Consider the following 13,197-nt stretch of genomic DNA (forward strand, 5'->3'; position numbering starts at 1 on the left):
TTGATTTGAATATGTTATTATTGATTATGTATACCCAATGTATCAGTCGCCTGGGGGGTTTCACTGTTTGCGTTATGGTTGTTGGTAAAAAAATAAACATTTTAAACATTTTTTTAAAACTGGGTGATTTTTAAAATAATAATAATAATAATATAACTGTAGAATTGGAAGGGACCCCAAGGGTCATCTAGTCCAACCCTCTGCAATGCAGTTATTTAAAGGCAGTGGTGGGGGGGGGGAGAGACAGCACACTGGCAACGAATCATTTCACACATGTATGACACACAAAACCACCTGCTTTTTCATTTCAGAAACTAAGCCCTTTCCCTTACACTGCCATGACAACCACCAAACTGCTTTGGATCTGAATCAAAGCAGCTCACCGGTCTGAAAGTGGATAGCATTCCAGAAGCCAAATTCTTATTTTTGTTCTCTCTTTTTTAAAATTGGATTTATTTGGAGAAATATCTCCACCTTAGAAGAATTGGAACTCGCTCCTGTGGCTTAACCAAAAGGCCAAAACATTCAGCAATAACACACACACACACACACACACACACACAAACACACACTCCTCGTTTTACAAGATTTTACAGTCACGACTGAGCAAGAAAGCTCAGATCACAGAGACTCTGGGTTCTTTTCTTCACCTTGCTTTTGCTTAAAATGAACCCCCCCCCCCCCAAAGCCAGCACCATCTGTAACTGAAAATCTGGGGCGTGGGGTGGGGAGATAATCAAAGATGACATGCATGTAAACAGATTAAAACATTGGCAGGATTATTGTAATAACCTGCAGTTTCACAGGAGTATATATTTAAAGAAGACGAATAAAAGCAAATTAAGTTAATTTGGATATGCAGAATATATTAACAATAAATTTAAGGAGCTGTAGAAAGAGGGGGAAGAAAGTCAAGTTTTGAAATGTCCAAATGATTGTAAAATTAGTGAAGTGTATAAAGTTGAAAAGTATAATTTAATTTAAAAGAAAAAAGTTGACATGCAAATTATTGCAACCCACTCTGAGCCAAGCCAAGCCAATCTGATGATGATCCCTTCCAGTACTTTGGGGGGAAGGAGGTACTGACTGCTTGTGAAAGTTTTAACATTTGGGTGTCCCGTCCCCCCCCCACATTTCACACCCATGGAGTGTGTGCGCGCGCGGGCGGGCGCGCGCGTGCTGCTGAAAGGAACGGAGCCAAACTCACTCCCCCGCGCCCCCAGATGTGGGCTGCGCCTGAAGGGTCATTAAAGGAGGAGGAGGAGGGAAAGGAGGGCGGGGGTCGCAGGGGGGCTGGCTCACTTTGACCATCGTCCCCGGGGGGAAAGGCAGGCTTGCCAGGAGAGAGCCCGGAGGCGATGGTGACTACGGAGAGCTCTGAGCCAGGAGGGGTGAGAAAGGTATATGGGCTGCATCAGGGGAAGGAAAGTGTGGGGCAGGGTTTTTTTGGGGGGGGGGCTCAGCGTAGACAGCTAAGAGGGTGGGCGTGTATGGAGGAGTGACCCAGAGAAAGTGGATCTATCTATCTATCTATCTATCTATCTATCAATCATCTATCTATCTATCCATCCATCCATCCATCCATCCTTCAAGAAGCTCAATGTGGTCCTCTCCATTTTGCCCTACAACAACCCCGCGAGGTAGGTTGGGCTGACCGGGTGCCACCGGCCCAGGGCCACCCGGCGGCCGAGTGGGAGGATTTGAACCCCGCCGGCTCCCACCAGCCCTGGCCATTGGTCACACTCCGGGAATTACCCGGGGATGGGGGGGGGCACAGATCTTCCCCACCCCGGAAAGAGAGGACTGGCTCCTTAGCCACAGAAGTGCGCTGGCTTGCTCTGTGCGGTCTTTTCTGGAGGGAGGTGTGCGGAGATGGCGCGCGCCCTCCTGGGCGCATCTCTTGCGCAAGGGCTGCGCGCGGATCAGGGGAGGGGAGGGGACGGCGTTCGGGATCGGGGGTGATAGGAGCCGTGAAACCCCACACTTGCGCCTTGGCTACCCCCCTGAAGGAAGAACTCGCCCTCTGCCCTTCCCTGGGGGGCGCCTGGCTCCGCTTGGTGGACTTTTTTGGAGAGGATTAAAAATAAATAAATCCCTTTCCATCCAGGCACTCGGCTGAGGTTTTGATCTTGGCCACCATGAATTTATTGAGCTGTGAGATTTGATTGTCTTTAAATGTTTGTCTTGTAATGTTTTGAATTTCTGTTGTTTTGTTGCTGGCGTCTCCTGGGGGCGGCGGGGCGGAAGAGAATAAATGAATGAATGATTATATCAGTTTTGCAGCAGCGCAGACCACTCTCCCCCTTTCTTCTTGCACGGGTGCGTCACAATACTGTACACACACAGGGAGTAGACCCACTGAATGGAGCTAAGCTCGCCGTGCCCTTAATTTCCAATGGGTATACTCTTGAGTAGGACTAACTTTCGCTGCAACCCTCAGGAGCTTATATCTTGTGCCAGGGCGCTGAGTCCGCGGTGAAAGTGCCGGTATTAGCTACGGAAAACATACAGACGGTCATCGCAATAATTAACAAACAACAACGCCAACACGTGATGCTCTGAAACAAAGTAACGTGTGTATATACTGGAGGAGGGGGGGGGTAATATATTTTTTTTGCCTGTTGGGTGGTTGTGCCAAAAGGAGCTGCAGAATTCTGGGAAGGACCTGCAAAATGAGGATGATGCTCTTTTGTTTTCTTTTAACCGGGCGAAATAATTTCACGCGCAATATGGCAAACGTTTCTTAATGCTGTCGCTAAAGGCCTGGCGGGTTTTCGATCTGATGGGATGCAGTTTGGGGCTGGTTGGATTAAGGGAGAATTGAAAGGGTGGGGCGAGGAAAGCGATTTTGCAACAAGCCAAGAAGTTGCAAATTCTTCCAGGCAGAAAAAAGTCCTGGCTGCTCCAGGCCCCTCCCATTTTGCCAGGGGAAGCGGGAGGGAGGGGGCTTTATGGGAATTGCTTCCTGGGCATTTGGGAAGGGGGCGGTTTTCATGTAGGATCGGGGAGGTCTCAGCTGAAGGAGAAAGTGTGTTCCTTGTCTAGTGGTTTTTGCAGAAGATGCCTGACCTGGGCAGGAGGCAGCTGTGATGGGCAGAATATCAAGGAAGCCGCCAATGCGTTTTAATTTTGCCCCCACATTAGATAAAGAACAACGGGTTTCATATTAATGCTCCGATGCTCGACACGTTTTACAGTGGTACCTCGGGTTAAGTACTTAATTCGTTCCGGAAGTCCATACTTAACCTGAAACTGTTCTTAACCTGAAGCACCACTTTAGCTAATGGGGCCTCCCGCTGCTGCCGGAGCCCGATTTCTGTTCTCATCCTGAAGCAAAGTTCTTAACCTGATGCACTATTTCTGGGTTAGCGGCCTCTGTAACCTGAAGCGTATGTAACCCGAGGTACCACTCTATTTCATTTCATAAAATTTATACACCGCTTCATTGAAATACAGGCAAACAAACAAACAAACAAACCCACCTCAAGGTGGTTTGCAGCTGGAATAAAACAATACAGTGGTACCTCGGGTTACATACGCTTCAGGTTACAGACTCCGCTAACCCAGAAATAGTGCTTCAGGTTGAGAACTTTGCTTCAGGATGAGAACAGAAATCGTGCTCTGGCAGCAGCAGGAGGCCCCATTGGCTAAAGTGGTGCTTCAGGCTAAGAACAGTTTCAGGTTAAGAACGGACCTCTGGAATGAATTAAGTACTTAACCCGAGGTACCACTGTACAATTATCATAGCTGTCAACGTTTCCCTTTTTTAAAGGGAAATTCCCTTATTCCGAATAGGATTCCCTGCAAGAAAAGGGAAAAGTTGACAGCTATGACAATTATGGGTGAGAACAACTATTTAAAGCATTCAAGAATTTTAAATCGGCAATGAACTTAAACAAAAAAACCCAAAACAGATGAAAACAGGCACGTCGAAATTCTACCTAACCGGTTAGGCTTGCTTAAACCCAAAGCAGGCGCCAAGAAGAACAGAGCTATGTGGATTTTGACAGAAACCTTTCCAAGAAAGCAGGCCTGCGATCGCAGCCTGATGTTAATGTTGAGGTTACAGGGTTTGGTTCCCTTTTCTATTGTGAAATGAAGGGCCGTTCATCCCAGAAAAAATAGCACACCCCCCCCAGCTATTTGCCTCGCTGCTTCTAGGTAAAGGTAAAGGGACCCCTGACCATTGGGTTCAGTCGTGACCGACTCTGGGGTTGCGGCGCTCATCTCGCTTTACTGGCCGAGGGAGCCGGCGTACAGCTTCCGGGTCATGTGGCCAGCAGGACTAAGCCTCTTCTGGCGAACCAGAGCAGTGCACAGAAACGCCGTTTATCTTCCCGCCGGAGCGGTACCTATTTATCTACTTGCAATTTGATGTGCTTTCGAACTGCCAGGTTGGCAGGAGCAGCGACCAAGCAACGGGAGCTCACCCTGTCGCGGGGATTCGAACCGCCGACCTTCTGATCAGCAAGTCCTAGGCTCTATGGTTTAACCCACAGCATCACCCGCGTCCCTCTAGGGGGCAGCAAAAGTGCTACCTACTGCCGTGCCTGCGGGGGGACGGGGGACTACGGACTCGCTTCATCCAGTGCCAGATTTACATATAAGCTAAACAAGCTATAGCTTAGGGCCCCACTCTCTTGGGGGCCCCAAAAAAATTCAAAGGGGGGAAAAACTGGAGGTACATTTCCAAAATATAAGATACAAAACAAATAAACCCTACATACAGCAACAGTGTTTTGTGTTAATGGGGGCCCCCTGCTAGCCTGCCCCCTAAAATATCACTGGTTTGCTCCTTTCTATATATAGGGTGCCTGCATTCTGCATGGACTGGTTGCATGGCAGCATGGGGAAATGGCTTTAGATATCTAGGTAAAGGTAAAGGGACCCCTGACCATTAGGTCCAGTCGTGGCCGACTCTGGGGTTGCGGCACTCATCTCGCTTTACTGGCCGAGGGAGCCAGCGTACAGCTTCTGGGTCATGTGGCCAGCAAGACTAGGCCGCTTCTGGCAAACCAGAGCAGCGCACGGAAATGCTGTTTACCTTCCCACCTGAGCGGTACCTATTTATCTACTTGCACTTTGACGTGCTTTCGAACTGCTAGGTTGGCAGGAGCAGGGACCGAGCAACGGGAGCTCACCCTGTCGTGGGGATTCAAACTGCCGACCTTCTGATCGGCAAGTCCTAGGCTCTGTGGTTTAACCCACAGCGCCACCCGCATCTCTTTAGATATCTATTAGGCCCATAAATGATCATAGAGCATATAGTCAACACACGAAACAGTGACAATTTGTTGTTGACAAAGGACAGCTGGACATAGAAAGGGCCCCATTACCTTCAGTAGCTTATGGCCTCATCAAACCTAAATCTGGCCCTGGCTCCATCCAACCTAGAAAATTTGCCTGCCTGGTGGGATAAGGAGTGGAATAGAGAGAGGGGGCATTGTAGCATCCAAAATGGGGGGGGGGGGTGGTGAGGGGAGGAGAGGGGGCTGACAAGGAGCAAGGTGACCATTGGCCCCATTCAACTCTGTGTTGTCTTCACTACCCCCAAGCCTTTTTTTTTGGTGGGGTAGTTGATGGGTACCTTTGGAGAACTAAGAAACTTCTTGGCACAACCTCTTCATGGGAAAGGGAGGATCCTGCTCTGCAATGGAGTGTATCAGTGCCTATCTATCAAAGCGGCTGCCCACCCCACCCAGGGGTCAACCCCCCCAATTGTTTGTCTATTCAGATGCTGAAGCCCCTGGCGGAGAAGCGTCGCCGTGACCGCATCAATCGGAGCCTGGAGGAACTGCGCCTGCTGCTCCTGCAGAGGACCCACAGCCAGGTCAGTGAGGAGGTGCCCCCTGCAGCCAGCCTGCCCCCCCCCTGCTCCCCACAGCCCCCCCCACTCCCCATTCCCTTCAAATCCTAGCTAGGACTTCTCCCTGAGAACGTAACCGCTGACGTTTGGGATAGTGTCAGACCCGTGGGTCTGCGTCAACTTTGTGGCCTTCAGATTTCCCGAGGAGGCCTTAGCGTTAATTGAACCCCCTTAAAGTGCATTGAAGTGGATTGTGCGTTTATTTCTTCAACTGCCAGCAGGTGGAGCTATTGTTCTATATGACTCTGCTCTAAAAGGAAGGCTTTGGTTAAAAGGAATTGGCAGAGAAATAGGTGGCCCCGGAGACTTGATCAGGTATTCTCTACCCTTATGCCTGTCTTGTCTATCCTGTCCATGTTCCCCAAGAGTAAGTTGGCACTTGCGCAGTGATTTGCAAAATCCCTGTTGTTGGTTAGCAGCAGTGGATCCTGGGCGGGGTGGGGGGTCGGCAAGGCGAGAAGGATCTGCATGTGGGAGGTGTCCTTCGCAGTCCCAGCCCTCCCTAGCATAGCTGTCAACCGTCCCTTATTTGGCGGGAAAGTCCCTTATCCTAGTGCCGTGTCCTGCTGCTGTCCCTTATTGATGATGTCCCTTAAATTGCCCGGGTTTCAAAGGAAGCAGCTCCTCTCCCTCCCTCCCTGCTGGCTCCCTAAGGAGTCTGAGAATGACTGGGGGGTGGAGCTTGCATGCCTTGTGCCGATCAAATCGGCCGCGTTGCCTGGGGACTCACCTTTGCTCAGCGCTTCCCAGCGGAGAGGTGACGGTGGTTTTCCCTGCTGCATCCCCTTTGCCGGGTTGCTGCGCTGTGGGAACCACCGCTTGAGGCTTCGTTTCGCTGCTGGCTGGGCTTTCTGCCTTTGGCTCGGAGGGGCTCAGAAGTTGAACATACCTGTGCTTGGAAAATCCCTTATTTTGGCTGCTGATCCCTTATTTCCGAGGCTGCTGGTCCCGTATTTTCAAATCTGTAAGTTGACAGCTATGCTCCCTAGACCTGCCGATAGCTGAACCCGGGACTGTCAGCACGTGGATCCGTTGCTCTGCCCCCCAGCCACTGCCTATTCCCTGCAAAAGTTTCCCCTTCAGCCCCCTTCTTCTCGGGCCTCTTTCTTTACAGACTCTGAAGAACCCCAAGGTGGAGAAAGCAGAGATCTTGGAGATTGCTGTAGGATACCTGCGGGAGATGAACGCAGCTAAACCCCAGGGTACAAATGACCTGCATGGTGGGTGTTGGGGGGGTGTATGTGGCTATATCAGAGAGACCTGGGCAGGCCAGGTCTGTGAGTGTTTGTGAGTTGCTCAAATGCTTTGCTCCCTGTTCTTCAGTGCATGGGGAGTCCCCATACTCACCTTGCCAAAGCCAGAAATTTCCACACCCACCCTCCATCCGGACAAGGATGCTCAGGGAGGGACAGAGATGGGTGTGGCCTGGGGGAGGGAGGAGCTTAAGAGTCCCATGGGCCAGGTGGGGAGCCCAGAGGGCTGCAACCACCTCCTGAGTGTTTTGAATGTTGCAGATAGTAGGAGAGGACATATTGATTAAATATTATCCTTCCTCACTCACACTAGTGAGTTAGTAGCAGAGTACATTCCCCCGTATATAGCACAAAGCTAGTTGGTTGATTCATTTGAATCTCTTTACTTAAGAGGGACGCGGGTGGCGCTGTGGGTTAAACCACTGAGCCTAGGACTTGCTGATCAGAAGGTCGGCGGTTTGAATCCCCGCAACGGGTGAGCTCCCGTTGCTCGGTCCCTGCTCCTGCCAACCTAGCAGTTCGAAAGCACATCAAAGTGCAAGCAGATAAATAGGTACCACTCCGGCGGGAAGGTAAACGGCATTTCCGTGCGCTGCTTTGGTTCGCCGGAAGCGGCTTAGTCATGCTGGCCACATGACCCGGAAGCTGCACGCCGGCTCCCTCGGCCAATAAAGTGAGATGAGCGCCGCAACCCCAGAGTCATCCGCGACTGGACCTAATGGTCAGGGGTCCCTTTACCTTTACCTTTAAGCAGTCCAATCTGGCTTTGTCCAGATTGGGTTTGTTCCTGGCAAATTCCCCTTTTATCCCCTCTCGAAAAGAATAAAGGCGCAAACGCCTTCTTTGAAAAGCAACGACAAGAAGCTCGCAGTAGGTTCCCTGAAGGCAGGCTTTAGCTTGGAGTTACAGAAGAGAGTTTGAGGTCATCCCAAATGGGAATGAGCCCATGTACTGATGGCTCAGGGCCAGCAGACAGCAAAATAACACCAGTATCAGAAGTGAGCAGCGAAAGAGCAAGGTGGCTGCGTGTCTGGCCCTTTTACTGGGTCTCCCGGGGCCACACCCATCTACCTGGCAGGGTGAGGATGCTCCAGACCAGGTGTGACAGGAAGTCCTCCTGGCTGGAGTAACGTCCCCCTGTCTGCGTCCACTCTAGGCAAACAGGAAGTGTTGGATTTGACTGCTTAGGTTCCATCCCACGCTGAGCATCCCCTGGTTCTATGGACTCTAGAGCCACAGCCTTGCAGAGTTGAGATCTGGCCCGACTCCCTGCAAGGCTGTGGAGGCCCACCTCCCTAGGGTTTGAGTGACCAGCCTTCTCCCTGGCTCCCCAATTCTGCCCCTCCAGGAGCCGACCCTTCGGAAGACGGGACCCTCCAGACCTGCTATATGATGGGCTTCCGGGAGTGTCTCCTGGGCCTAGCCGCCTTCATCCAGCAAACCCACCCGTCCGTCCAAAGCCACCTGCTGGACACTTTGCACCTCTACCTGGCCTCCAAGCCGGAGCCCCAGAGCCAAGACTGGACCCTCGCCGTCTTCTCTCCTAGCCCGTCGCTGGAGGAATCGCCTCCCCGGACCCCCGAGGGCTTCTGCTCACCCGTGAAGCCGCTGAGCGAATCCTCACGGAGCCCAGACCCCGCTTGCTCCAGCGCGGGCCAACAGAGACACAGCCGAGACGCCGCCGCCTCAGCCAAGAGGATCCTGGCACCTCCGTCGGCTTTCTGGAGGCCTTGGCCCTAGAGCACAAACACTCCTGCCCCCCACCCCCCTGCCCCAAACATTTATGTATGTAAATATATATATATATATATATATATATATCTAATAAAACCTTTGTGATGGGATCACACTGCCGGGTGACTTTACGAGGGGATGGAGACGTCACCTTACTGCCTCAAATGTAGCGCTCTGAGAAAGGGAGATGGTTTCTTAGCTTGGGCCTTCACCTAGCCACTCTGCTAGCATTTACACATCTAGAAATGAGGTTTCATAGTTGGAAGGGACCCAGAGGGTCATTTTCGTGTGTGTTTTTTTGTTGTTTTTACCCTCAACCAGCGGTTTGCAAATTGGGACTCCCAAGAGGACTTTGCAGGTAAGTGAAGAGTGGTCTGAGGGCTGCAACCTTTCCCACCACTGAGATGCTCTGCGGTGGGTGGGGAAAAAGTTGGGGCTCCCATCAGATTTCTCCCAGCTCTGGTGCTGAACTGCAAAAGCGGAAGAGCCTGTTTAAGGAAAGTCTTTTGCAAGTTGCGACCCGACGGGTAAGACCCAAAAGGAGCCGATCGGCTGCTTTGCTCAATTCTCAGTATCCTGGTCTTGCACAGGTAAGACATTGCTGTCTTGCGTAGGTAAGATGTCTTGTGGCAAACGATTGTGGCCCAAGCAGGGTGCTTGTACAGAATGAATGGGAAACTGGGGGTCTTCCAGGACCCCCCAATTCCCATCACCCCCAAGACCACATGCCCCACTACCTGGGACTCCTGACACAGGTTTTTCAGCCCTGTTTGCACCCTGTTAGGCTCTGTGGATTGGAAGGGATTGTCTCTGAATGTAATATGCCAGAAATCTGATTTTCACATACCTGCATAAACACCCCGCCTCCTGTAGAATTTTAAGATTTGTTTGCTTTTGGATGTGTGTGCGAGTGGCCGAGTGTGTGCTTGGATTACCAAACCGGTGTCATTTGCAAACGTTTCATGACATGCCTGTTTGAAATCAAAACGAGTAATTTCCCCCCATTTAGGTTCGTTTAAAAAATATCTTTAATTTCTTTTTTTTTCTTTTTCTCCAAACTTTCAGGTATTATTATTATAAATAATATTTCCCACCCCACCCCCAGTTATGGCTTGTATTGGGATGTTTTTGGTTGCTTGTTTAAATAGTTCCTTGTGTTGAAATCTATATGCACCATGTAATAAAAATGTATTTCCTTTAAAAATATGTAGTGGGACTCATTCCTTTCTAAGGTTCTCCAGAAAAATTTCAAGACGTACATTTCCTCCCCCATGGAAAGGAAGACACATACGTATCAATAACTGTATAACAAGAAGTATTTATGTCTGAATCATTTTTGCGTGCTTTTTTTAAAGTGTACTTTTGGTGAAGTACAGTGGTACCTCGGGTTACGTACGCTTCAGGTTGCAGACTCTGCTAACCCAGAAGTAGTACCTCGGGTTAAGAACTTTGCTTCAGGATGAGAACAGAAATCGTGTGGCGGCGGCAGCAGCAGCAGGAGGCCCCATTAGCTAAAGTGGTGCTTCAGGTTAAGAACAATTTCAGGTTAAGAATAGACCTCCAGAACGAATTAAGTACTTAACCTGAGGTACCACTGTAGTGTGAGGAGAGGACTACTTCACCCAGAGTCTCTCCCTCATAATACAGGCAGCCTCACCCCCGCAAAAAAAATTATGCACGTTCAATATGTGTGTGACTGTATATTTGCATTACGCCAAGCTTAGAAGTGACCCAGAAACGTTATAAAGAAATCACTGAAATGTCACTAAAAGGGCAGGGCAAAAAATAATATTTAAAAAATTCCACTTCTATTCTGACCCCTGGATGGTTAAAACCACAACCTGAGAATATCAGTCTACACATCAGAGAGATACAAGTTTTAGCTGATTGGTTGAAGCCGTGGTAGCAAGTGTGGCAGGAAGAGCCACTGACAATCAAAGCAACATTTAAACATTTAGTGCAGTATAGTATTACGATCAGGGACACGGGTGGCGCAATGGTCTAAACCACAGAGCCTAGGGCTTGCCGATTAGAAGGTTGGCGGTTCAAATCCCCGCGACGGGGTGAGCTCCTGTTGCTCGGTCCCGGCTCCTGCCAACCTAGCAGTTCGAAAGCACACCAGTGCAAGTAGATAAATAGGTACCACTCCAGTGGGAAGGTAAACGGCGTTTCCGTGTGCTGCTCTGGTTCGCCAGAAGCGGCTTAGTCCTGCTGGCCACATGACCCGGAAAAACTGTCTGTGGAAGCGGACAAACATCGGCTCTCTCAGCCTCTAAAGCGAGATGAGTGCCACAACCCCAGAGTCTTCCGCGGCTGGACCAAACGGTCAGGTGTCCCTTTAGTATTAAGACCAGAAAAGAGAACGGCTTCTTTGTGTGGATGAGGAAATGAGTGTCTCAAATTAGACCTAATATAAATGAGATTACTTGGCAAAAGCAAGCTCACACCTCTCACTGAGTTTATATACATACTTAAGGAGCATGTGTAATAGGCTCGTCCATAATTATATTTTGGGAATGATTCACATTGCCAGTGCATTTTTCTGGGGGGACACAGGGGTACACATACCCCTAAACATTTTGTGAATCTAAGTTGGGCCACATTACCTTTCCCGCCCTGACCTGGCCACAGTGATCCATGCAACGGTCACCTCCAGGCTTGACTACTGCAATTCGCTCTACGCGGGGCTGCCCTTGAAGCTGTCCCAGAAACTCCAGCGGGTGCAGAATGCCGCGGCAAGGCTCCTCACGGGGTCTCTGCCATGGGAGCATGTTCACCCAGTGCTTTCCCGGCTGCACTGGCTCCCGGTGGAGTACAGGGTCAGGTTTAAGGTGCTGGTTTTGACCTTTAAAACCCTTCACGGCCTAGGACCCTTGTACCTACGGGACCGCCTCTCCCGGTATGTCCCACGGAGAGCCTCAAGGTCCATAAATAACAACACCCTAGAGGTCCCGGGCCCTAAGGAAGTTAGTTTAGCCTCAACCAGAGCCAGGGCCTTTTCAACACTGGCCCCGGCCTGGTGGAACGCTCTGTCTCATGAGACCAGGGCCCTGCAGGATCTGATTTCTTTCCGCAGGGCCTGTAAGACAGAGTTGTTCCGCCTGGCCTTTGGCTTGGAGCCAATTTGATTCCCTCCCTCTCTTTCTTTTTTCTTTTCCTTTCTCCTCCTGTGATGAGGCTGCATTTTAATATTTTAATGTTTCAATATTTTAATTGTTGTATTTTAATCTTGTTTTTAAGTTGTATTCATTCAATTTGTTTTTATATCAGTTGTTCGCTGCCCTGAGCCTGGCCTTGGCTGGGGAGGGCGGGGTATAAATAAAAATTATTATTATTATTATTATTATTGATGGGCAGCATTTCAATATGCGTAGGAAAATGAGAGTACCTGTAAACATTTTTTTTTAGAAAAAAAGCACTGCATGTTGCTATGTAGGTGAATTTTTTAATACAGTGGTGCCCCGCAAGACGAATGCCTCGCAAGACGGAAAACCCGCTAGATGAAAGGGTTTTCCGTTTTGGAGGTGCTTCGCAAAACGAATTTCCTATGTGCTTGCTTTGCAAGACGAAAATGTCTTGCGAGTTCCTGCGGGGTTTTTTTCCTTTCCCCCCCCTTTTTCCCAAGCCGCTAAACCGCTTATCAGCTGATGGTTAAGCCGCTTATCAGCTGATGTTAAGCCGCTTATCAGCTGATGGTTAAGCCGCTTATCAGCTGATCCACTAAGCCCGCTAAGCCGCTAATACTGTAGCACTAATCCGCTAAACCGCTAATGGGCTTGCTTCGCAAGACGAAAAAACCCGCAAGACGAAGAGACTCGCGGAACGGATTCTTTTCGTCTTGCGAGGCACCACTGTACTTCCTGGATGTCCCACAATCGTATCATAAAGTAGCTGTGTTCTGTTATAAATCAAGCACAGCTGCTGGTTGTTGCTTCTTTTCGTTTCCCAGCAGATCAGTAGAAAATTCAGTGTGGCGTGAGCAAATTTTTATTCAGAAAGTGTGGCCCCGAGAAAAAAGCTTGACAGCCACTGAGTTAAAGCTGCAGGGAATGTGGATGGCCCTCACACTATTTATCATAACCGCATGCAAACATCTCTTCTGCAAGCCGAGTTGCGCCCAAACTTCCAAGAAGCATAGCCATTGAATTTTCAAATTATAACAACAAATTTCCCACAAATCTTAATTGAACAATTTACCGTATTTTTTGCTTTATAAGACTCACTTTTTCCCTCCTAAAAAGTAAGGGGAAATGTGTGTGCGTCTTATGGAGCGAATGCAGGCTGCGCAGCTATCCCAGAAGCCAGAACAGCAAGAGGGACTGCTGCTTTCACTGCGCAGCAATC

At 49.6% G+C, this 13,197-nt stretch overlaps 1 protein-coding gene and 1 long non-coding RNA gene across 6 annotated transcripts in view; both read left to right on the top strand.

Moving 5' to 3' along the window:
- Nucleotides 1–13,197, top strand: part of LOC308462432 — a 223,256-nt gene that overhangs the window by 134,355 nt on the left and 75,704 nt on the right. The window lies entirely within an intron of this gene.
- On the top strand, nucleotides 1,223–10,026 carry HES7 (hes family bHLH transcription factor 7). 5 transcript variants are annotated; one of them, XM_080980035.1, is made up of 4 exons: nucleotides 1,223–1,400; nucleotides 5,735–5,830; nucleotides 6,981–7,086; nucleotides 8,468–10,026. In XM_080980035.1, exons 1-4 carry the CDS (start codon nucleotides 1,359–1,361, stop codon nucleotides 8,857–8,859), a joined length of 636 nt encoding a protein of 211 aa, XP_080836161.1. In that variant the 5' UTR covers nucleotides 1,223–1,358; the 3' UTR covers nucleotides 8,860–10,026. The 5 variants fall into 5 exon arrangements, with proteins under 5 accessions (XP_080836161.1, XP_080836163.1, XP_080836162.1 ...); XM_080980037.1 differs by having other exon boundaries at nucleotides 6,981–7,068; XM_080980036.1 differs by having other exon boundaries at nucleotides 1,223–1,391.

The sequence above is a fragment of the Podarcis pityusensis genome (assembly GCF_964106645.2).
Source record: "Podarcis pityusensis genome assembly, chromosome: 13".
Taxonomy (NCBI): domain Eukaryota; kingdom Metazoa; phylum Chordata; class Lepidosauria; order Squamata; family Lacertidae; genus Podarcis; species Podarcis pityusensis.

What these genes read in the sequence shown, in the direction of transcription:
- HES7 (XM_080980035.1), top strand. Translation starts at nt 1,359, where the DNA reads ATGGTGACTACGGAGAGCTCTGAGCCAGGAGGGGTGAGAAAG. An exon ending in AGCCAGGAGGGGTGAGAAAG is followed by an intron (nt 1,401 to 5,734) that starts GTATATGGGCTG and finishes TTGTCTATTCAG; the next exon opens with ATGCTGAAGCCCCTGGCGGA. An exon ending in TGCAGAGGACCCACAGCCAG is followed by an intron (nt 5,831 to 6,980) that starts GTCAGTGAGGAG and finishes CTTTCTTTACAG; the next exon opens with ACTCTGAAGAACCCCAAGGT.